The sequence below is a fragment of the Chamaea fasciata genome, unplaced genomic scaffold, assembly GCF_029207755.1.
Source record: "Chamaea fasciata isolate MVZ Bird 193981 ecotype frontalis unplaced genomic scaffold, bChaFas1.0.hap1 SCAF_14, whole genome shotgun sequence".
Taxonomy (NCBI): Eukaryota; Metazoa; Chordata; class Aves; order Passeriformes; family Sylviidae; genus Chamaea; species Chamaea fasciata.
Window position 1 is genome coordinate 6314788 of NW_027094099.1, and position 24042 is coordinate 6338829.

Genomic DNA, 24042 nt, shown 5'->3' on the forward strand with positions numbered 1-24042 from the left:
AGGAAGTGGTAGAAACACTGTAGTCTAACACTGTAAGAAAAGTTAGGTTAAAGCTCTGATTCAGAAGAGAAAAATACTTCACTGAAATCATGCTATTGAGGTTTCTCTGAACATAATTGCAGAAATTAAATTTTCTGTGTAAACAAACTAAAAAACTTATCCAAACACAGCAGAGTATTTTACATATACAGTGTTCTTTACTGGCAGATCCAAGAGTTCTTTATAAATATTTGGTATTAAAATGTCTGCATTGTCCTGGCAATGCGGATGAGCATCACTTGTATTGTTCTACAGCCATGGATACCATATTAAATGGCACTCAGAAAATTAATTTTAGAGGGAGGGATGGTGCTGTGTATCGGATCTTGCTTCTCTAATTACTGATTGTTTCCTCTGGGAAGGAAGCAAGGAGCAAAAAAATTTCCTTCTGTGTTTGTAGCTCTGATTTCAGCTAAGTATTAATTGACTTTGTGGAAGAAAATGTCATTTTTCTGAAGTGGCAGATAATGCTAGAAGAAACAATATGTCTTTCAAGGCATTGTGATTTTTGTTAGTGATTGAGACTATGTGCTAGTTTTATTTTTAGCAGGAAAAGTCTCTGAGAAAATTGTCTATACCACAATCCACTCTAAGCCATTTTAAGATTTTTTTTCAAGCTCTAAAAACCTCCATCAAACCTACTTCAAACTACCAAGTTAGATGATTCCTGAATGTTCTTAAAATAGTTTTAATAGCAGCAGAGCAATAAGATTTATATGAAGCAGCTGCATGAGAACCATTTGGCAGGAATGCCACAGTTTCTCTGTTCCATTTGAATACCTGAGTTTTACTGGGGGCAGGATAGCATCCCATCAGATAAAGCTACTTTGGTTCATAAATAATGCATCTTCTTGTTTTATTCGAGTTTAATTGGAACAATTTGCTGGGCTTTGATCAATAAAAACCTAAAACTGGAAAACAGTGTATGCATGCATAAATCTAAAGCAAACTCTGAAAGGCAGTCATCTGGCCAAATTAATTTACGAGAAAGGACCATTTATATTGAAACAGAGGCTAACAATAAAATAGAGCTTTATATCTCCAGGTCAGTTCTGTGGTAGACACTGTGGAGTAAGAAATACAAGCCACACTTAATTTGAGCAAGGAGAAGAAGAACAATGGATGCATTGAAGAAAATCTTACAGAAATGTGTTACGTTTTTACTGTGTGCTAAATACCTGATCAGATTCAGTGTTTGGCCCTGGATCCTCCCCTGTACTCAGTTGAAAACTGCAATTTGTAAGCTCAGAGTATGATTCAAGTTCAGTTGGTTTGTCTGGTTTTACAACAGGAAGAACAAATTTACTGCCAGCAGATTTTGAAGAAATGTTATTTTAATTATTGAACTACTCATGATTTGAACTCTTAAAAGCAGTTTGCCATTCAGCAAACTCTGTCCTGTGAACGTCGTAGATATGCATAATACAGGCTTTTTTGATTGTTGGGGAAAGGTGACTCAGAATAATAATAATCATCATGGTCTGTGCTCAGATGGATGCTCAGTAAGTACTTTTTCACCCTTTCAAGTTTTCAGTTTGTTCTGTAAAACTGTAGTCCGGAGAAGACAAAAGCATGAAAACATTTCTGGATTTCTGGGAAAATAATTAAAAAGAGCCTTGTGGTATTTCTGTATTGTTCGGAAGCTTTAAAAGATGTAAAATTACATTTGCAGCTTGGCACTTTGGGGAGTTTCTCCAGAATGAAACTTTTAAAAATGTGTCTGTTAGTCATGCTGATAAAGAGCTCTGAGTTGCTCATTCTCAGTGAGTCCCTTTCCTGTACAGGACATGCTGATGTTTCTTTGGCAGCTGTAGCTAAAATTTGTGCAGGAAAAGATGTGCATTTGATCCATATCCAGGAACAAGTGGGCGCAGGATAGAAGAGTCAACAACGTTCACTGAAATTACTCAGGAGTTTAAAGATAGACAGATTTTCACAAAAGAGAAAACTATTTTAGCTCTTTTTGTGACATTGAACCAACATCTGTGTGCTGTTCTTTTTGCTTTGGTGTAGTTGTCCAGGTCACGGGAAGTGCATTAAGGTCAGAGCTCGCACCACGGTTTACGAAGTCTGGAGGAATTCTGTTGAAATGAAGGGAAGAAGCTTTGAGGGATGAAGTGAAGGGAGGTTGGATTGTCTGGCATGCCAGTCTTCTTTGCCTCTTGAGAAACTTACTGATTGCAAGAAGGCAAAGCTGCTGATGTTGTAAACACCATTCACCATTGAAGTGAAGTATTATAAAGGAAGGAAGGAAGGAATTGTGAGGGCTAGTACGGGATATTAAGACTTCTTGTACCCTGTGTCAAGAGGCATAGGAACAGGAAGGTAGTTCTTCCGTCATTCAGGATGTGATTAATAATGCCTCATTATTTTATTCAGGAACACCTAAAACAAAAAACTACTAAAATGAAGTAGGTGTCTGGTATGCCATGCACAGCTCAGATTTTCAAATTAATTTTTGTGTCAAGACCTGAAATCCCCCTAAATGGAGGTGGGAATTGAGTCTTTAACACACAAATTCTCTTTTGAGCATCTTTTTTTGGGTAGACATTTCTCAATGTATTTTCTGACCTTGGTGTCTCACAGAAGTTCTGGTGCCCATGCAAGATGGTGAATTCAGAGTTCTGTACTCACAAACGTGTCCAAGTATGGTGCTACCACACTAGATCCCAGTCTATATTACCAGGTTACTCAGTCTGAAAGTGGTGTATTTAATTAAGGTACCTCACCTTGGTTGGACAAGATGAACTTCAAATTACCCCACTGCAGAGTTACGTAAAAACTAACACTAACATGTACATTTTTGTGTTTCTTTTTCTGTAGTGGGGAAAGTGGTGCTGGAAAGACTGTAGCTGCTAAATATATCATGAGTTATATCTCCAAAATTTCAGGAGGTGGTCCTAAAGTACAGGTGAGTTGATAAAAAGTAGTACTGAGGCATAAGCTTAGTCTAAAGATTCACTTGAGAGTGGAATGACAAAGGGTGGTGGGGCAGACACCGACAGATAAGAGACTCTTTTTATCTTGGGGATGAGCAGCCAGGAACACGTGAGCCCCAGAGCAGAGAGCCCTGGGCAGCTTTGCTCACCTGCAGGGTGCTGCATGGGAGCCCAGGCAGGGACAGGCACAGGGTCAGGGTCTGCTCTGCTCCAGGTGCTGTAGCCCTTATGCTGAATTGCATCTGCAGCATGGATGGGTTTTGTCTTTCTGTTTGTTTGGTTTGGTTTTTCAGTTAAATGGTAAGAGGTACTTTAATTGTTCTAAACCAGATTAAGAACAGCAATCAATCCTTTTAGTAAATATGTGGTTTTTTTCCCTCTGTGTTGGCATTTTATTAAAAATTGACCTGGCTTTTTGGGTTTCTCTTGCTTCCTTTATGTTTCTAATTTGCGTGTATACATCAAAGAGGCACAGCAAAAGCATCTTCTTGTTTTATGAGATTACCTAGGCAAAATTAGGGGGTGTGAAAGCTGCCTGAAGAACATATAGTTGCTTTTGTTAGTAACTATACTGTTGATGTCTGTTCTACTACAGAGTAAAGCTAATTGAGCGAAATAGCCATAAAAATTCCCTTAATGACATTTCAGTGCCAGTCCTTCACTGACAGGCACTGGCAGGTGGTGGCTGCTTTTACCAGTCCTTTCCTGTTAAGTGCTTACTGTAATTTCTACTTTATTGCAGCCTCTGATGTTGAATGTGTTCTTTCTGCATAGTTTTGTGCAACAGTGACACTGGGACCATTGCAGGGAATAACTCAGTAACCAAGAGAATGATCCAGAGAGAATGCATTGTGGGTTTTTTTGTAGTAAATACAATAACAAGTAAATGTTTTGTTTAAAAGATTCCAGCTTTTTGTACAAAATTGAAAAATACTCTTAGTAATTACAGAGTTAGGGTTGGTGAGGTTGGTAGGTTGTCTTGAGCGTTTCTTTTGAAATAAAATTCCATCTTCCTTTCACAACCCAGCATGCATTGGGTTTTTTCCAAAGCTGATGTCTTCTCCATGATTCAGGCTCCCAGGACCAGATAAAGAGACAATAGTAACACATTACTTTGCTTTCTAAGACGACTGGATAGCATTATCAGTGATCCCAAAACAGAGTGCTGAGGCAGTTGCAGATTCCTAAATTTCATGCTGCTCTGACTTCATTGGTTGTGGTTCCAGATCCCCCCAAAAATGAAATGCTCATGTGTAAGTGTGGTTTAAAATGAAGATAATGGAAAAACCAGATCAATTTATCGGCCGTGTTGCTTGGCAGAACAGTGTACAGAAGAACCAGGTTTTAGCCTCAGGCATTTTGTTTAATTCTGTAGGATTTTCCTAAAAAACAGGAACTAAAAGGTCTGGAAGAAAAATTGTTGGATTCTGTTCCTTATATGATCAAGAGAATTTTTTACAGATGCAGGAAATCTTGCCTTTCTAATATATAATTTATATGTCATGGGGTTTTTTTTTAGAAAATCTGTAAGGACTTCAAAAATATCTATTTCTGAATTTGCATTTCTTTTGTTTCCTAAAATTTAGCATGTTAAAGATATTATTCTACAATCCAACCCTTTACTGGAGGCTTTTGGGAATGCAAAAACTGTTCGGAACAACAACTCCAGCAGATTTGTAAGTCCCTGTACCTTCGAGATGACTTTACTCTTCCACCTTCTGTGCTGTTACAGAGACTGTATTCCAGGGTATAATATTAATTTACTAGAGGAGAAGTCAATCTGAATGAGATATAAAGTGTGTTTCAAACAGTGGGAGATGTCAGAGGCTTCTGTTTCGTTCTGTATAGGTTGTGCATTTCTTGCTCTATACGTACTGGCTACAGCTTTTGAAGTGCCAAGGCTGCAGCCTTTTCTAGTGTTATACAGGCAGTAGGCAGGAATTACCTTCAGCCTGTCATTCCAGAAGGGTCAAGATAATCTCATGAAATGACTGCTGACTAAATTGCACACCACAATTCCATTTTAAAAAGTAGCACATAGGCTTTAAAAGTTTGAGACGTGTTCCTTGGCTAACAGGAGTGTTAATGTAGTTGGTGTCTCCCTGAAAGCAAGGGATCGTGGCTTTGCTTTGCTTCCAGGCAGGACAGTTTGCTGCTGTCAGTCTGTTGAACTGTCTGGCTGTATAGGTGAGCCTTGTGGTTTCCTGTATACTAAGCAAGAGTCTCAGCAGTAAGAGAAGCCACTGATCTCCTCTCTGCATTTGCATTACCATGGGATGTGTTAATGTCGAGCTGTATAAATGCAGAAAAGACATGGTGGTTCAAGAGTCTAAGCTTAGGTTGTACCTTGAGGTGTCCATAAGGATGAAATGTCTTTGTAACCTTGCTTGGAATACAGTACAAATGCACAATTTTGAATTTACATTTACTAATCATCTAACAGCTTGAATTATTTCTTGCAGGGGAAATACTTTGAAATACAGTTTAGCCCAGGTGGAGAACCAGATGGAGGGAAAATCTCCAACTTCCTACTGGAAAAATCTCGAGTTGTAATGAGGAATCCTGGAGAGAGGAGTTTTCACATTTTTTACCAGGTCAGAAGTGTCTAAGTTCTTTTTGAGTTATGTAAAGTATTCTAGGACCTGTTTTCTCCATTTGATTGAAAAGTTGTTCTCAAAGCAGTGAGATTTGAGTGCACACTGCAGAGGTAACCTGCTCTCTGCTGGGAAGCTCAACAGCATGGTGAGACACCATCTGCCATAGACCTGCCTGGCTGCCTTTCAGCTCCAGAACAGAATACTGCAGCATTTCAAAGCCTTGCTTGGAAATTCATTGTGAACTCCCAAATGGAAAAAAGTCTTGGAGAATATAATAGAAAACGAGAACTTCTCAGCAGATTTCTTTTTAAACTGGCCTATACATACAGAGAGAGAGAGAGAGAGAGAGGCCAGTTTATATATATCTGTATTGGCCTATACTTCCTGTGAAAGAGAAATTTGATTCTCAGTTTATTTTTCTGAGATAGCTATGATAATACTCTTTGTTACATTGTCCAAATATCCCCCTTTTTTGTGTTTAAAAAGACTTTACTGGCCTCCACTTGTCTTTGATGTGCATAGTCCTCACCTGCTGGAGTGCTGCTCTACAAAACTAGGGCCAAGACAGAACTTTGTAAGTGACTGTAGCCAGCTTCATGTATAGTAGAAGTGCCACTGGCAGGAGGGAAAGCTGAGTTGGCACTGGAATTGCTCCAGGAGTGGTGTGTTCTCCTTTTCCGAGGTATATGTACGATTTGCCCTGTCCTGCTGCTTTTCCTGTGGCCTGGAGAGGTTTTTTGACACAAGGGTTAAAGACCATGGGGTTTTGACAGCTGTTTTGAGGTTTGTTCCTCCCTGGTGCAGCCATGTCTGTGCACGATGGCATGGCCTTTGCCTGGGTCTGGGGAATGTTCAGGGTCCTTGTTCTCAAGGACAAGGTGAGAGCCACAGGTGATGCTTTCTGACTGTGCTGTCAACTCTGCCTGCCTTGCAGTAAGTGTGGAAAACACGTTGCTCCTGAGGATTTAGGGAACACATTGTGGATCGGAAAACCCACTTTGCCTTTTTGTAAAGGTTAAAGGTAAAGGAAGGCACTCTAGGAAGTCACATTTTTAACCATTTTTCAGTTGTGAAGGTAGAACTAAACCATTTGTGGGAATGAGACTGAGAGCCTGGTCTTTTGGATTAAGCAATTACCAGAAGGTAGGAAGGATACATCCATCCCTGGCATAGCACCAGCCATATCTCTCCCAGTAATTTCAGGCTCAGTCACCTCTTTCTGACCTGCTCGTTTCTGCTGGAGGTTGTTGGGTGATACCTAATTTGGGGGTTTTTATTCTGCAGCTAATTGAAGGAGCCTCCTCAGAGCAGAAGAGCAGCCTTGGCATTACCAGTATGGACTACTATAACTATCTGAGTCTCTCTGGGTCCTACAAAGTCGATGACATCAATGACAAATCAGATTTCCAAGAAACACTGGTGAGTTCTTTACCATATGATGTACGTAGTGGTGGATGTATGTTCGTTTCACTGTTCATTTTTAAGAAAGATGTTGGTCTATTGATGTAGGAATGAGAAATAAATGTAGATACAACTTACTCTAGTTGTATTTTGCCTTGAGGAGGAGGTATGTTAACCCTGAAGACAGGTTTTGTAGAAAGGCCTGGTGATTTTCAGTTTGTTCTTTTTCAGAAGGGTACAAATTTAATGAAATTTAACTTGTACAAATAATCTGTAGTATGAAAAATGCGAAAATGCAAACCCAGCGAAGAACTTGCATTAGAAGAAAATTATAAAAGAGTGCCCTGCTTTAGCTGAATTCCCAGTGCTGGCTGCCCTTCCATGCTTATTTAAAACAGTACAGCTGAAAAGCTGGAGAAAGGGAGTGTGAAAGCACAGATCAGGGATCTTTATCCAGCATTGCTGCCAGTTCATTGTGTGACCTGCCAACTGCTGGTGTCCTGTTCTTAGGAATTTACTATTTAAAGTAGGTGTATAGGCACATTTATATATGTAGCACATTTAAAAGCCTAAAAAATAATTGTTACTGTTGTATTGGAGCTTATTTGGTATTTTAGAAAAACAGTTTGTTGAGAAGACATTCTGTAAATTGTCATGTATTCTGAGCTCCAAAACCCAGGGGTGCTGGGTTTCTAGTAAGTGGCTGAAATTCACAGCCTAAGCCAGACAGTGGGCTGCTTCTTACAGTCATTCAGTACAGCTTCACAATTCTTAGTCTTGGTGGGTAAGCTGACTGTGTAAAAGGAATAAAATCATTGTCTCTTAGGTTCATTGTTTCCCAATTTGCAATGAAACAATTTCTTTTTAGTGTGACACTTAAAAGCAGGTGTTTATTTTTTCTGGAACTTATTTTGTTAATACATCTTCTAAAAAGTGTAGATGCTTCTGAATTTAATTTAAAAAATACAGAAATGCTGTTTAAAGGGACATCTGGTACCCTTTGAAACTTCATTGTAGCTTTAATGAAATTTGGTTGCTTTAGGAATCTGAACTGCTTTGAATAACTCTACTTTTTAACACCAGAATTTTAAAAGGACCTCTACGACAAGAGTCTCTGACTGATGCAGATTTGTTTGTTTGTTTTTCTTCCCAGCACGCAATGAGTGTGATTGGAATCTTTGCAGAGGAGCAGGCATTGGTACTGCAGATAGTGGCAGGAATACTGCATTTGGGAAACATCAGCTTCAAAGAAGTTGGCAACTATGCAGGAGTGGAGAGCGAGGAGTGTAAGTACCTCTGGAAGCTGTTAGAGGAGCAGCAGTGGGCTGCAGCCCAGATGGCAGAGGGTGAACTGCAATTTAGAGCTGCTTATCCAAACAGAGCATCGTTTCTTAGAGTGTGAGGCTGCCAGTTGAGAGTCTCTGCCAAAACCAGGTGCTGAGGCCCATCTTTTGTCTTGTAAAAGGCCAGGGACTTAACAGGAGTGTGGTTTTGAATTTGAGAAATCCTGTTCCATACTTTGAGTATGAAATAATAGGCGCTGTAAGAAGGGCTTGAGCTCTGCTTCTCTCAGTGCATCAGCACACATTTATAAATCCCCTGTTGGTGATGGGATTTGTGTGGCCTCCCTGTCCTGTGAAAGCAGCTCCCAGCTGTGGGTGTCCCTGGACTCAGGGCGTAGCTGGTGCCCAGGCATCCATACAGGTGTGTGCATGTGCTTTGTAAACAGAGGTTCAGAGCTGAACTGAAACGCAGGCTTTACATTCTGCAGTTAGGTTTCCTGTCTCGAGTTCCTCCACTAATACCTCATTGTTAGCTACAGCTACTGAGTAACTGTTTCTTTATAATTCCCTTTCCCACAGTGCCCTGTCCTTGCCTCCCTCAGCACTGTTCTCTATGTGCTCTGAATGTGCTCTGTTCTGTAGCAGCTGGGCCCACAGCAGCAAGGTGTTGGAATGTTAATGGACTTCGAGTTTAAAATGTTCTTGTGATTTACACCTTGCATCTAATGTGGAATTATGCTACTTGGATAGTTTAAGGACAGAGTGGATAAGCACAACATACATAACAGTACCTATACAGGCCTGTGTGTTCTCTGAATTCTTGGTTCAGAATGGCTCTTACACTTAGGAGAATTGCATTTGTTTAGTTTTAAATACTTTATTAATAATTAACTTATATTGTGCAGTCAGCTTCACACTCAACTCTACTAGCACTCCTCTGCTATTTGTTTTATGAAATTGGGAAACAAAAATTACTGATTTTTAACCTTCCGAGTCTCTGAAATTAAGAAATTAAGTGAATCAAAGAAAAACCATTTTGTGGCATTGTATTTTTATGCCTTTTGATTCCAAATGAGCCACTGTGCTTCAATTTAAATCACAGTGTTAAATCTTACAATCAAATCAAGGCATTTAAAAGCCATACAAGATGGATACAGAGCAAGTTGCATCAAAATAACAAATGGCAAAGACATGAATTGAAAACAAATCATTAGAAGTGAATATGTTTCTGTGATGAGCTGTGTCGACCATGTTTCTCCTGTTCCCTGGAGTACAAATACATAGATTGTGTATGAATAATACCTGGGAAGAAATTAGAAAGTAGAATGAATATCAACATTACACATAAAGATACTGATTTTAAAGAAACCAAAGGAGAAATAGTTATGTCTAGCACAGTTTCTTCACATTATGAAGATGAAATTTGGGCTCATTTCTCTTCTCAGTTAGTCCTCCTCCCAGTTCACTGTTTGTCCTAACCAACCAAATGGTAAAGCATTTACAGCCTGCAGAGCCACGAAAGATAAAGCACAAGGAACAACCACTGGTCACTCCTGCTTTGTGTAAGCCTGAAATAATAAAAAGTTTAAGAATTTGGTCAATAATGTTCTTGTTGTTATACAGCCAGTTGCAGAAAAACATGCAAAGCCATTCTTTGGGACACCAAAAACTCTACTCTTTTGCTCTGAGTCAGAATCAAATCTGTACAGACCATTCTTAACAGACCATTAGACAAATACATCTTTAAAACTGCCTGTGGTTGCTATCTGCTCTAGTTTTTTATTATATTAATAGATGAAAAAGGTTCTTACTTGCTGGAAATCTTCCATGCTACAAATCATGGCAAATAATAGTACTTCTCTCTTGGAAGGAGTAAAGAATTTAAACCGTCCCTCTTCACACTTGCATTGTATTGAAAGGGTTGTTTTTCACTTCCTGGAAGCCCAGGAAGTGAGCCCAGTCTTTTCAGCTTTCCTTCACAGAGTGTATTTAAAACTATTCCACTGAATGCTACTGATGACTCTTTGAGGATCATTTTTTCAATTACATGCATATCCTGCTTTATAATAATTTCCAGACTGTAACTTTATGGTCCCTAACTAGGGAAAACAGTCAGGCATCTTAGGAATGTGAAGTTGTATCAAGTGCTGGCCAGCTACTCTTCCCTTACAGTAAATCATTAGCACTGGGAAGGGAGACTTTCTGAGCTCTGCATGGTGCTCCTTGCCATTGGACTGTCTTCATAAATTCCTGCCAGTAGTATTGGTTAAGCGTTTTTCCTGGCATCTTAACAGCATATGTGAGCATATCTGGTCTATAGTTGCCTTCATTCTTCCCAAGTTAAAGCATATAATGATTGACCTTTTCATGTGCTCTTCAAGCTGAGTTCTCTGAATTACCAGAGATGTCGCCAGTGACTCGGCTTTGTTTGTGTGGTTCCTGGTACCCCAGAGTGAATTTAATCAGTTTGCTGATGGTAATAAATCATATTTTAGAAAGCTGGTGGTTATTTCCAATTTTTAAAATACGTCTGGAATTATGTACTGAAGGGTGTAGTGAAGTCATGCTGTGACATTACAGATGTGTAAAGCGCAAGTGGCTGCTGCCTTAGTGATTATTTTATATCTTCCTCACACCAGTAAAGTAGATCTGATACCGGTGGAACATGGACGAAACACTGTTAGGGGTTCACGTGGTTTAGAGAAGGTGCAAAACCAACTCCGAGAGTTTTCCTCAGGAGCTGTTTCTGTTTGCTTTCAAGACACTTCTGTTTTTCCACTCCCTAGGGTGTGTGAAACTGCAGTAACATCTGCACCATGTGTTTAGAGTGCAGAGAACACCAGACCCAGATGTATTTTAAACAAGGGGAAACAGAATTTGAGAGTACTTTCAGAATAAGGGATTAAAAAATAAAAGGCAAGGTAATTGAAAACTTTTTGCAGTGTCCTAACTTATAAGAAGAAGGGATATTAGGAAGCAGCCTACTTTTTATTACATTTTAAATCTTTCATGTTCTTACAAAGAATTTTCACTGGTGTCAATTTTATTTCATGTGTGAGCTCTACATTTTATTTATGTCTCCTCCAAGAGTGATTGTTTGAACCACACAGTTCAAAACTATGTCCTGTGGCAGCTTACATATTTGAAGGACTGAAGGTACAGAAATAACAGACTATTTTACTTCAGGGTGGTTTATCTTAATTGAAATCCATGTAAGTAAAGAGTTGAAAATGTCCTTGAGGAGCATAGGGAAATTTTGAAGACATAAATCACTCCCCTTTTCCTTTTTAAGCTGCACACTCCATGAGTTTTCTTGTTATTTAAGATACAGTTAATTTTTTTCTTTGGTCTGTACTTAGTCTGTAGGTCATAATCCAGCAAGCCTGATCTTTCTTGCAGTTTTAGCTTTCCCTGCTTTTCTCCTGGGAATTAACGAGGCCCGCCTGAAGGAGAAGCTGACCAGCAGACAGATGGAGAGCAAGTGGGGAGGCAAATCTGAGTCCATTAATGTCACACTGAATGTGGAACAAGCCTGCTACACCAGGGATGCACTGGCCAAGGCCCTTCATTCCCGTGTTTTTGATTACTTGGTGGATGTAAGTTGGATTTGCTTGATTCTACTGAAGTATCAGAGCAAGTTCAAGGGCACTAGGAATGTTCCTTGCAGGCCTGTTCTTGCCTGTCACTGCTCTGCCCTGGCCTGCCCAGCGCAGTGGGAGTGTGACCATGGATACCAAACACAGGGCTCTGCCTCTGACACCAGCTGTGCCTGCAGGCTCCTGCAGTTACTGTCCCACATGGGATCCTGATCTCCTTCCTGCCAGCATCTGGGCTTCTCTGAGTCTGACTTCCCCCTTCACAGCAGAGCAGAATTAGTTGGTTGTGCTCCCCTGCTCTCTGATCCCACTCCCTGCAAAGAGCCCCTTGAGCAGCTGGATTGGCAGTGGAGCCAGGGGCCAAATTCCATTCTCCATACTGAGACGCTCACCTGTTCAGAGTGGGAGCCTGGGCTGGAGGCTGGGAGCCCTGGATGCTCCTGATGCAGCAGGGATCTGCTCTGTGTGCGCACTGCAGTGAGCCAGAGCTTCCTTCCTCACAACAGGCCTGTCGTCCCACCGTGCAGCACTGACACTGCACAGGAGCACACAGTGAGGTGGAGAGATTCAGTGTGCCCTCAGCAAAATTCATCAAATAGCAGACTTAAAGCGGTTCTTTTGCTCTTGGCTCCTTTTATTTAACTGAGCCAATTAGAGTGAAGAGGAAAGATTTTTATGGATAGTAGATCCAAAGGCTCACTGACCTGGAAAACAGGATAACACACTGTTCATTTCCTAACTGTTGGTAGCACTTTATTAAAAAGGGACAGCAAAGTAACCTATTCTGTACATTTGTATTCAATTCAAATCTATTATTTTAAAGGAATTTTATATGTATTTTATATATATTTTACACAAATTGATACTTTTTAATTGTATGAACTACACTTTGTTTTGTGTTTTGTTTCTGTTTTGTTAGTCTATTAATAAGGCTATGGAGAAGGACCATGAAGAGTATAACATTGGTGTCCTTGATATTTATGGCTTTGAAATATTTCAGGTATGGCAATGGAATACTTGGGGTTTGAGCAGATCTGAGCTATGAGAGTTCTTTTGTAATTTGGAGGGGAGAAAATTTAAACCAGAAAAAAAAATCACAGATCCTATGGCCAGAATAAAAGCAAAAATATCCCAACCCATCTTCCTGGACATGGTGATCTCACTGGTAACGTCTCACTTAATAAACATGAGGTATTGAAGACACTTCAAAGAAATGAAGTCATTGATCTTAAAAGAAAGATCTGAGATTCCACAGAAGTCTATAAAGTCAGCAGCCCATCTGTCACTGACAGTGTTTCTTTGAAGCTTATTGCCAGCATAAGAACTAAAAATTATTGTATATAAGGCAGGAGACTGATTTTTACATTGTTTTCTTTTCTGCAGAAAAATGGTTTTGAACAGTTCTGTATCAACTTTGTAAATGAAAAACTGCAGCAGATTTTTATTGAACTGACACTGAAGGCAGAGCAGGTAACTGAACATTTATTACGTTGGAATTCACAAATGAGCTATTCCTTTCTCAGCTGGTGGAAAAATCGAGGTTTCATCATGTGTTAACAGTAAAATCTACCTTGTTAAGCAAGACAAAGGGAAAGAAAGCAACCTTTGTTGTTGGCTGACCCTAAAACTATAAAGCACATCAGCTGCAGCGCTTGTTGTCTGATGGAGTGGAGCAGAAGCCAGTCCACCCCACGGTGTGCTAATGCAGTCATATGACTGTGCCCAGGCGTGCTGCAGAGTCTGACTCATGGGCAGGCATGGAAAGCTGCAGCCTGGCTCCATCCCTGGGCTTCCCGTGAGCATGACACACATTTGGGGGTACACACACATTCCTTGGCGATACTTTCCTTCGTTTCCTCCACACCTTTTTTATTGAAAAAAAAAAACAAACAAAGAAAAAGTATATGTGTGTGTGTATATGTCAGAATGAAATAGATCAGAGAAATACAAAAATAATGGTGGAAGTATTTGCAGTTCTCTGCTCACAGTCTTTCTACCAAATGTCACTTTTTTTGTTTCTGCATGGGAGGGCAGACAGGATGCAGCTGAGACAGGAGCCCTGTGTGCAGTGTGAGCTCAGGGCTGGCACCAGCTTTGGGACAGAGTTTCCAGGAATGCCCAGACACAATTGCCTTTGTGGGAGAGTAACCAGTCACGGTGGCACTGGGTGCACAAGTGACCTGCAGAGTGTCTACTGAGCCTTATATGTGCAACTGACTGGGTCAATGTAACCCAATTTTAATAGGGATTTTCCCCAGTCTTTCTTTAGGTGCCTTTATGGATACAGAAATTGCATCCAGAAATTAAGAGCTGTGTCTTCATTTCATGTACATTTCTAAATGTGTTGTCTGGGGGATCTGATCCTCAATGTGCCTGTCACAATCTTAATTTTTAAAATAGATCAGGATGTGGATACTTACGTGCACTGTCAAGAGACTGTAAAAGTCATTTTGTTACTATTTGCAAAGTGCTTTGACAATAAATGCAGTTGAAATCTTCCTGCTGTTGTCAGTAACCATGGAAGGGCTGTGAATGACAAAGGAATATTGGGGAGAGCAGAGTAGGATTCCGATTCATCTTTTAGGCAGCAGAGAGCTGGATTTAACTATCAGTAGGGTCATTTCTCCCACCTCCACCCAGTCATACATTTGGCAAGTCTTCCTGAACACGAGTGGTGCCGAGTCTGTGTCTGTGGAGTGTGTTGTAAATCTAGTGCTTCATCTACAGTGCAAAGGAATGTTTGCATCTGTTTCTTTTTACTTAACAGGAAGAATATGTGCAAGAAGGAATTAGATGGACACCAATAGAATACTTTAACAACAAAATAGTGTGTGACCTTATAGAGAACAAAGTGGTAAGTACTTAGAGCAAGCAGGTGGAGAAGACAACAAGAGTTTGTTCTCTTAAATATTTGGGCAACTGCTTTTTCTGTAAAGAAGGTTCATAGGAAAATGCAAATACTGCTGTTCAGTTACTGAGTCATACTAAGTCTATATAAAAATCTTATATAAGATGTTTTATGGGAGCTCTAAGATATGCTATGTAAGATACCATCCAAAAAGAGAACTATACCATAGCGTGATTGACGTGATTAAAAAACAAAATAATGGGAAAAAATCGTATCCACCGATATTTATCATGACCTTACTGACATACTGTACATCAGATAATGCTCTTTGTGTCCCTGGGAGGTGTAATTCAGTCTGGGGAAGCTACAGCACCACCTTTTCTTCGAGATGCTGTTGCAAATCCAGCAGAAACAAGTGAAGAGACAGTATTGTAGGTAAAATAAATTTTGTGGTTTTGCTCCACAGACTGTTCTGTAGTCTCAAGTCCTTATGTTCTGTTTTGGGGTGACAGCAAATGTTGTCGTTCAGGTCAGAAGTAGGGGTTTTTTCAGATAGTTCTTTAACCTCATGTAGGCCAGAGTAGTTGTTGAAAGACTGGAGTGACTTGTGCTTGAATGCACATCAGATTTTGCCCATTTTCTGTCTGTATGAGGATAACTAGGAGGAGAATAAGACTTCCTTCCCAATCTCAGATATTTAGCTCTAGGTTTGTCAAACTACAGCATGTCCATTTAAATACTTTCCTCAGACATGGGTTCACTCTTCGGTGGACTGAGGAAAGAAACTTTGAGCAAATGTTAAATGCTTTGATGTTTTTGTTAATGTGGTTTTTTTCAACAGTAATCACCGTTTCCTCCATTTCCCACTGTAATCTCATGAAGTGTCATCTCTCCTTAAACTATTTGCATATTGCTGTAATAGTTAATCTCAGTTGATTGGAGGGAAATCCTTCCTGACTGGGCTCTAATGTTTTTGTAGCAAAGACAATTTTCTGTTTGGGGGAAACAACGGGCATCATAATTTCTTTCCCTCTCACGTGAGCTGCCGTTGTTGTTCCCCAACACATCAGAATCCCCCAGGGATCATGAGCATTTTGGACGACGTGTGTGCCACAATGCACGCGGTGGGAGAAGGGGCTGACCAGACACTGCTCCAGAAACTCCAGATGCAGATTGGGACTCATGAACATTTCAACAGCTGGAACCAGGGCTTTATCATCCATCATTATGCTGGAAAGGTAAGGTGGAAAATCATCTCTGAATTCTCTGTAATGTATTTCTGAGGAAAGAGAACAGTAATGAGAGGGAGGGGGAAGGCCTGCAGAGGGCTGGCTGGGTTATACACAGCCAGATTCTCTCAGGAGACAGTGTCCCTTCACAGTGCAGGGAGCGTAGGGCAGAAATGCCTTCACAAATGGCCTTTGCTGCTCCCAGAACCAGAACTTAAATGTAATAAATGAGTGCCTCATGACTTTTATTAATCATAATCTCATTTGTGTGTTACAGTAGCAGTAAATTTAAAGAATCCAGATACAAAAATGATGTTTAGGTGATGATACACCAATAAAACTGGGAATATAATGTGCAGTTCTAGCTTGTTTGGTTTTATTTCTCAGAGTTTTCATTGTTTCCTGCAGTTAGTAACAGTAAATCCTTACTACACAAAATTTTTTCTAGGTAAAATTCAGTATTAAATTTACTTACCATGTTCCATTCACAAGTTTCATAAGTTTTTTTAGATTTGAGTTTAAACTGAATTTATATTTAAGGATTAAACTCCTTTGTTTGTTGTGAAAAAGTTTAATAGTACATGCCAGGATTTAGTGTTCATTGTAGTATCTTAAGTTTTACCAGACCAACCAAAAAGTACAGAACAGCAACTGATGAGGACAGAATTTAAACGTTCTCTAATTATTGGTTTCTCAACTTACCACAAGCAATCAATTTCCACCTTGGCCCAGGTATCTTATGACATGGATGGATTCTGCGAGAGGAATCGGGATGTTCTTTTCACAGACTTGATTGAGCTCATGCAGAGCAGTGATTTGTACGTAAGCAAAACCTGCTTCCAGCTCGGGTGCCGTGGTGGTTGGGAGGGGCACAGAGGGCCTGACTTCTCTGCCGTGCACCTGCTGATCTCTGTGTAACCCTGCCAGTAACGCAGCACTGCAGCAGGGCAGCAAACTTCGTTACCCTGACCTTCGTTCCTGCGCATTGCCCCAAGGGAGGCACTGCAGTGTCGGAATCAAATGCCGTGATGGTGGCCTTTGTTTTGGCCTCAGGCAAGGCCATCAGTGCTCTGGCATCCTCTCAGAACAGGCCCTGTTTTGACAAACAAAGTTACATTCTTTGTGATGTATTTTAATTAATTGATGCTTATTTTTTAAGAAGTGTGCATTTCTTCAAGCCTTCTAGATGTCTGCTGTCATGGCTTTCGATGCTCACTAAAATAGCAAGGGGTCTCTGTGAGGAATGAGGCTCATGGCAAGTAGTAATCTTAAAATAGATTTGATATAACTCAAGATTAATAGAAATAGCTAATTATATTCAGCTCAACTATCAACTTTTATAGCATATTTCTTGGCATGCCTGCACTGAATTGTCTTTCTATGCCAACCCTATTTTATAAATTCTTTCCTAGGCCTTTTATAAAGGCTCTGTTTCCTGAAAATCTTCAAGTGGACAAGAAGGGCCGTCCTACCACTGCAGGCAGCAAAATCAAAGTAGGTCTCTTTTTGCAGTGTTGGTGTGTGTTTATGTAGTTGTGTGTTTGTGTATGAATAGCTAAATAAATTTTAAAAAGTATTTTCATTTTTTACTATCTTGATATTTTTAAGGATACATATTAGGAGTATCTTCATGTCAAGGAGATGCATTGTTTCAGCATTGTTAGAATTGTTCTGCCCAGCGTCAGTGTTCATTAAATGTTGCATTCAGCTGCATCCAGTAACAGTGAATTTTCAAAACCGGCAATTGCATGATGAACGCACTTGTATCTGCATAATGAATGAGCCACCTCACTGCAGTTAACTGCAGATAACTGGTCTCTTTACAGTGCAGAAATCCTGACCCAACACCCACCCAGTCAACAGCAGCCTCTCTACTGACCGCAGGGTGCCTTGCCTCAGGCAGCAAGTGCCACAAGGCCAGGGTCTGTTTGGAGACCCATTGTAGAATACACACTTAGATTACACATGACTTTGCAGATCAGTATTTTACCAACCTCTTTCCTCACACTTCACCCTGATAGGTTCACTTGATGCATTTGCTCCACCTCTTTATATAGAAGTTTAAATGTATTACACAGCTGGAGATAATGGTGCCTTCTGTTTACTGATAAGTTTATTATGAGGTGCATATTACCCCAGGACACTTTGGTTGTTGGAGAAAGACCAAAGGCGACCGTATCTAGCCAATGGAATCATCAGCAGATGGTTGATAATTGTAGAATTCCCTCAGGATTTACCCTGTTCAGCTCAGATCCTCTTGTTTTCCTTTGTTTTACAGAAACAAGCCAATGACCTTGTTGGCACCCTGATGAAGTGCACACCCCACTACATCCGCTGCATCAAACCCAATGAGACAAAGAAGTCTCGAGACTGGGAGGAGAGCAGGTATGGATGAGTGTGTGAGGAGAAGCAGTGCTAATGGGCAGAAGAAGCCAGAAAAATAAATAATTTGTAATTGTACAGCCTGCAAACTGAACTACATTCTCTAAACCATCAGAAATGAAATCTAGCGTGACATCTCCTAAACTCTGAAGCTAAGTGGTGCTGCTTGGTCTAAGTCAGCACTTAGTGTATGCAGCTCTTGGCTTTTCTCCTGCCAGTTATGAATAACCAGCGTTTGCATGAGTAACACAACCAGTATATTAAAGACTCAGTTTTCCATGTAGAATGTGCACATGTATTTTAATAATACACCAAATGTATTATTATCACTTCTAACTTTGGCTTTATGCTTTGGAAACAGCTTCTATTAAGAAGCTAAGAAACCAGTAGGATATCTGTATCTGCTTTTAAGTATCAAACCTGCCAAAAAGTGTCTATAACCAGCAATGGAGAAGGTTCCTATTTTACTTAGGTTTAATTAGCCAGCTCTTTAAAAAGAATTGACTGGAATGTCATATCAAGTGATTATATAGACATTGCATAGATGTCTAAATGATCAGTTTGGTTTATCACATCTGTTTTAAGTCGTCTTTAACTACGTGGTGCTTATAGCGTCTTCCTCTACTCTGGAAAAGGTGCTGCTCTTTTTGCACTGGGGTAGGTGCTCAGTAGGACGTGTCAACGGTGTGGGGGCCTAATGTAGGTCGTATTCATTACTGGATACCAACTACTTCTGAGAATGGTAAAGTTGCCGATAAAGCAAGTGGTTATTTTTATCGCGGTGAAACAGCTTGCAAAGTCGGATAAAAAACATTCTTGGACAACCCCAGCAGAATTCCCTTCCTGCCTTTCCAGCAGACCAGCACAGTCACGTGCAGATGGAGAGCGCTTACAGAAGCTGTTGGGACTGCACTTCAAAGTCTCAGTGAGGGCTTGGCAGTAAATGTACACCCTCTTTAGCTTTTCCACCCTGAAAATCCAACGGTGCAGCACTTAATTGTCTACTGACACTGGGGACCAGAGGAGGAAACTAAGTGATCCTGGGAATAATATTTATAAAACTTACAGTTAAAAATGGAGGGGCTTGTAAAATCAATCATTTGCATATTGGGAAACAGGCCTGTTATTGTGGAAGGTGTTGCTAGGAAACCAGTGAAACAAATCCAGTCCTGAGAAAAGGACAGCTTTCAGGAAACCCCTTTAGGAGCAAAAACGGGCAAGATTTCTTCTTGTTTTCCTATAATGAGGATGGTGTGTTATCAGTAGCTGCTGTATTTGCCAAGTGAAATACAAAGGATTGTATGCTGTCAGACTCAGAAATGGAAGTGCTGCTTACAATGGTAATCCTTCATCCCTGTTTCAAAATCCCAACATTCTCCCATTTCAATCTGTGATTGCCCATCTATTGTACTAGGACTTTACTGGGGCACTTAGTGACAGGTCTGAGGAAAGAAATTTATATACATGTGACAATTCAGAGTTAAGCTTAATATTATTTCTCAGTTTTACAGTGAAAAAGATTTGAGGGAAATAAAAAACATAATTGAGTTTAGGTGATACTTTGCTAATTGGCTGGTTTAATTTTTTTTTTGTTTTATTTTCTTGTGTGGTCACATAATGCTGCATCATACACAGGCTGCCTTAGTCAGTAATGGGAGTAGCAATTTGCTTATTAGTAGCAGGTTACTAGACCATGAAAATGTAACTGAAAAAGGAAAAAACCCTTTCACAAAGCTGGTCTTACTTCATGCGCACAGAAGCCATGGAACTCCACCTTTCTGCTGCTGTTGAGTAACTGCAGAATATTTAGCACTGAAACACTGACCTTGTGTAATATCTAAACCTTGTATAATACCTTAGTTAGTCCAGAAATTGGGGTATTCTTGAAATGTGTTTTTGTTCAGGTCCTGGCACAGCCACTTGGACTTGTATTCAAAACTGCTGCATTTGCTGAATTCCCAGACCCTGACCTGCTTGAGGTTGCTGCCTGGAGGGAGATTTTCAGTGTGTCTTTTCTCAGAAAGGAAAGGAAAAAAACAGAAAAATGTCTCAAATTCTCTGGTGCTGGACACTGATACTGGCAGGACAGTAAGAAAATGGGAGTAGTACTGTTGCTCCAGTGCATTATTCCAGATGTGAACAGGAGGGAAAGCTATAAACAGGAAAATGTATTTTTGTCCACCAACTCTGTACTGTACCAGAATTCTTGGAGTGGGTACAAAATATACTTTATTCCTTGAACACAGCAAGATTCAAATGTGTAGTAGTCTTTATTTTACGCTAAAAGAGCAGTATCACTCATCATTTAGTAAAATGCCTCTCAAAAGTGGTCGTCAAAAAGAAGAAATAATGATGGGATTTTGTCATTTGTAGCAAGGGATTTCAAAAGATTTTTCCCTTCATACTATGAGTCATTTGAAAAAAATGTCTGAACAAAAAAAATCAATGGGCAGTACATTCTATATTCAAATTTAGCTTTCCAAAACAGCTAGAGAAATAACATTGAATTAACTGAGAGTGTTTCAGGATTTGAAAAATCTTCGGTAAAATCAGAGAAACAGTAAGCAAAACAAAATTAAGTGGCTTCTTACAGGCTCACTTTTTAAAAATTATATATAAACAGATGCTCTTTTATATACTGTTTGTCAAACTTGCAGGGCTAAAATCTTAACTGTTATCGTTCTGACTGGAAGCTAAAGCTTTTATACTTTGCCCGGTAGAAGAGCAGCAACAGAGTGAAAAACTGACATTGCTTCTTTCAACACATGACTTAGATGAGAAAATTAAGGAAATGCAAAGGAAATCAGCAACTGACATTCTTCAAATCAAATTACCAAACACTAAGTAGTAGACTAGCAGGATGTGTAAGAAGAAACATAGAAACAGAAATGTACCACGGGTCTAAATGGAGGAAAAAGTGCAACAGCTTTTTAGTTTTGCTCTTTCTGTGCTTTGCATTTCACGGCACATACTTGTTCCCTGGTTAGAACCTAATTGGAAGTGCTTGGCGTGAGGCAGCTCTGATGGTGTTGGGATGGTGATGCTTCAGTTCCCACATGCAACAGAGCTCCTCCACAGCCATTAACACTTTCTGGGGGACTGCTACCAGCTCAGCTTTTGTTTGTAATTTAAAATGTGCCTTGGGTGAATCATCCATTACTGGCTTCAGCCGCTCTTGAGCCTATCCTCGAATCCTTCCTTTGCAGCGTGGTAGAATTAGGAGGAATTCTGGCTCTTCATCACTGTGCTGATGTGGCTTTCTTCTTTCTGATTCTTTGTGTAGTGAAGGTTTGGCATCAGGGGCTTTTTTCCAGCCATCCGATTTGGTCTTTTCTCCATAACAACGAGGAAAAAAAGTTACTATATTGCTGTTTGAGCTATGTAGAGCATAGGAAAAACCTACAGTAGGAGAACACAAACCAATTTCCCAATCCCTTGGATACCAGCTGTGTACTTGCATAGGTAATAGTTACTTGGCCTTTAATGGATTTTATTATTACTTAAGAAATGTATACGCAAATTATTTTGGAGACGGGAAGTTAAACTAGGGGGAAATGCTAAGGTTAACTTGCTACACATATTTCAGTGCTGTAGTCTCCCTGCCTGGAATATCTTTCCTACCATGCAGTGTGCAGGGTAATGTGCAAAAATAGATCCATTTACCTGTGCATGAATTTTAGCAATCAACAGTTAAACGTGATTCAGCTGTTTAAGAATGCCTCAATCCACAAGTATGCTGAAATTAAATGGATTTTAAGCCTTGCATTGTTTTTGTCCCCAGGGTAAAGCATCAAGTGGAATACTTGGGTCTGAAAGAAAATATTCGAGTCAGAAGAGCTGGCTACGCCTACAGACGGGTTTTTAAGAAGTTTCTGCAGAGGTGGGTAACACTCGTTTAGAGGAATTGCTGTAAACAGCAGCAGGGTTGTTTACACGATGAGGAGAGAACCAAGAGTTTGCCAGTTTTGAAACCTTCTCATTTCCCACTTTAGCCATTTCTCCACATGAGCCTTGCTCAGTGAAATATCTTATACAGAGATTTCAAAGTGCTTTAAAGCCTGACTTTGTGTTATTGATAGTACTTCATCTTTTCTGTAAACTTGCCTGAGGCCTCAGTATTTGTAGTCCTGTGAGAGGGTTCCTCAAAGTTACAAAGAGTTCAAGGAACCGCTGCAGTGCCTGAAATCTGAGTGTCCAGCTGCAAGCCCTTGTCTAAAATGTTACTGCTCCAGCTCTCCCAACTCTCCCCACGGCAGACAGAACACAGGTAAAGAAATCCACACCTGCCACTCAACCATTGCAGTGTACAGAGTAACCTCAGCTTACAGTGCTCCTTATCCTTCCACTGGTGTTCCAGCAGCTGGGAATGGGTACAAACCTCTGCAGCTGCTCCCTGAATGAATGAAAGCAAGTCAGAGCTCTGGAAGATCAGTCCTGTTCTCGGTGTCTTCGGACCAGCTGTTAACATGATTAACTACCTCCACTAGCTCATGAAATCCTCGTAAATAAGAGCAGTTTCAAGATTTATACAACATTCAGCTTCTGTTTTTCAGAAACTGGAGACACACAGCTAGTAAGTGCCCGTACAGGCTTTATGTGATAAATCAACTTTTGTTGGAAGTCTCTGCATTGAATTTGAGAGTATCAAACAAAAGACCCAATCAGTTTTTGCAAGGAGTGGAATATAGTTAATCAGCACAGAACAAAGCCATTAGTAATACTTCATGATAATACCAAGAATATTCTAATAAAGTAGTAACAGTCAGACCTAAAATCTCTGAAAGTATGGACTTCATTTTCATTATGGAACAATTTTAAATTCCTTTTTCTTCATAACCTTCAAGCCCAGACATGTTAACATGAATATGCTGCAGACCAGGTTGTTTAGACTGTTGCTGCGACAAATAACAGATTTATGCTGTGTGTTAAATCTAGCCTGAACACAGAGTGTGAGGGCTGGGCAGGCCCTGAGAGCTCTGCACGAAGGAGAGCTACGTGCCACTTCTGGATCCACAGGCAACTGAAACTCCTCTTAGGGAATTCATCTTTTTGTTCCAGATTAATTAGCTTTTTTAAATGTAACACTTCGTTATGAGTAAAATTCTTCCTGCACCCTTTCTGTTCACAGTCCTAGCATCCAGAACAAGCTCTGTTCTGACCCCCTGAGTCAGTGTGAGTAAAAGCGGGCTGAGGCATGGGATGGACAGGAAATGCATGCTTGTACACTTGTTTTCATTGGGCGTTCCTTGGCATCTCCATGCAAGTGGAGATTGCTGGGCTGAATAGACTTTTATGTACAAAATTTACATTTGCATGCAAAAAGCCACAGTCACTGAAAAGGCCTGTGTGTTCCCAAGCATAACCAATCTGAAAGCTGAGCTCCCACTCCCTGTTTAGCCGTCAGACCTAACTGCTTACTGGGAGTTTGCAATACCTATCTGGGGGGCAGTCATGATTTGAAGCATGTTAAGAACACATTCAGTACTGAAATCATCTGCAAGATCAACTTACACAAGCTTAACAAACCTGGATTCATGGATAGTGCCATGACTGGTTTCATGGGAAGCATGCACGAGGACGCTGAAGTGCCATTGCTAAACAGCAGTGAACAGTGAGAGTTGTCACGTTATCAAACGGTGAAATGCTTAAATAGTGCATGTTATAGAATGATCTGTTTGTTCTGCCCTGTGACTTGTCACACCAGTAAATGTCTGAAGTTAATTTGATG

At 40.2% G+C, this 24042-nt stretch overlaps 1 protein-coding gene across 2 annotated transcripts in view; it reads left to right on the forward strand.

The window, feature by feature from the left end:
- MYO1E (myosin IE) overlaps positions 1-24042 on the forward strand; it is a 74378-nt gene that overhangs the window by 36081 nt on the left and 14255 nt on the right. For both annotated transcript variants that reach the window (XM_066196621.1, XM_066196623.1), the window contains exons 5-18: positions 2863-2950; positions 4565-4654; positions 5441-5572; positions 6860-6994; positions 8130-8262; positions 11659-11855; positions 12775-12855; positions 13239-13325; positions 14623-14709; positions 15774-15941; positions 16665-16750; positions 17345-17426; positions 18211-18317; positions 22096-22194. In XM_066196621.1, coding sequence (XP_066052718.1) covers positions 2863-2950; positions 4565-4654; positions 5441-5572; positions 6860-6994; positions 8130-8262; positions 11659-11855; positions 12775-12855; positions 13239-13325; positions 14623-14709; positions 15774-15941; positions 16665-16750; positions 17345-17426; positions 18211-18317; positions 22096-22194 — 1572 coding nt within the window. The remainder of the gene's footprint in view (positions 1-2862; positions 2951-4564; positions 4655-5440; positions 5573-6859; positions 6995-8129; positions 8263-11658; positions 11856-12774; positions 12856-13238; positions 13326-14622; positions 14710-15773; positions 15942-16664; positions 16751-17344; positions 17427-18210; positions 18318-22095; positions 22195-24042) is intronic.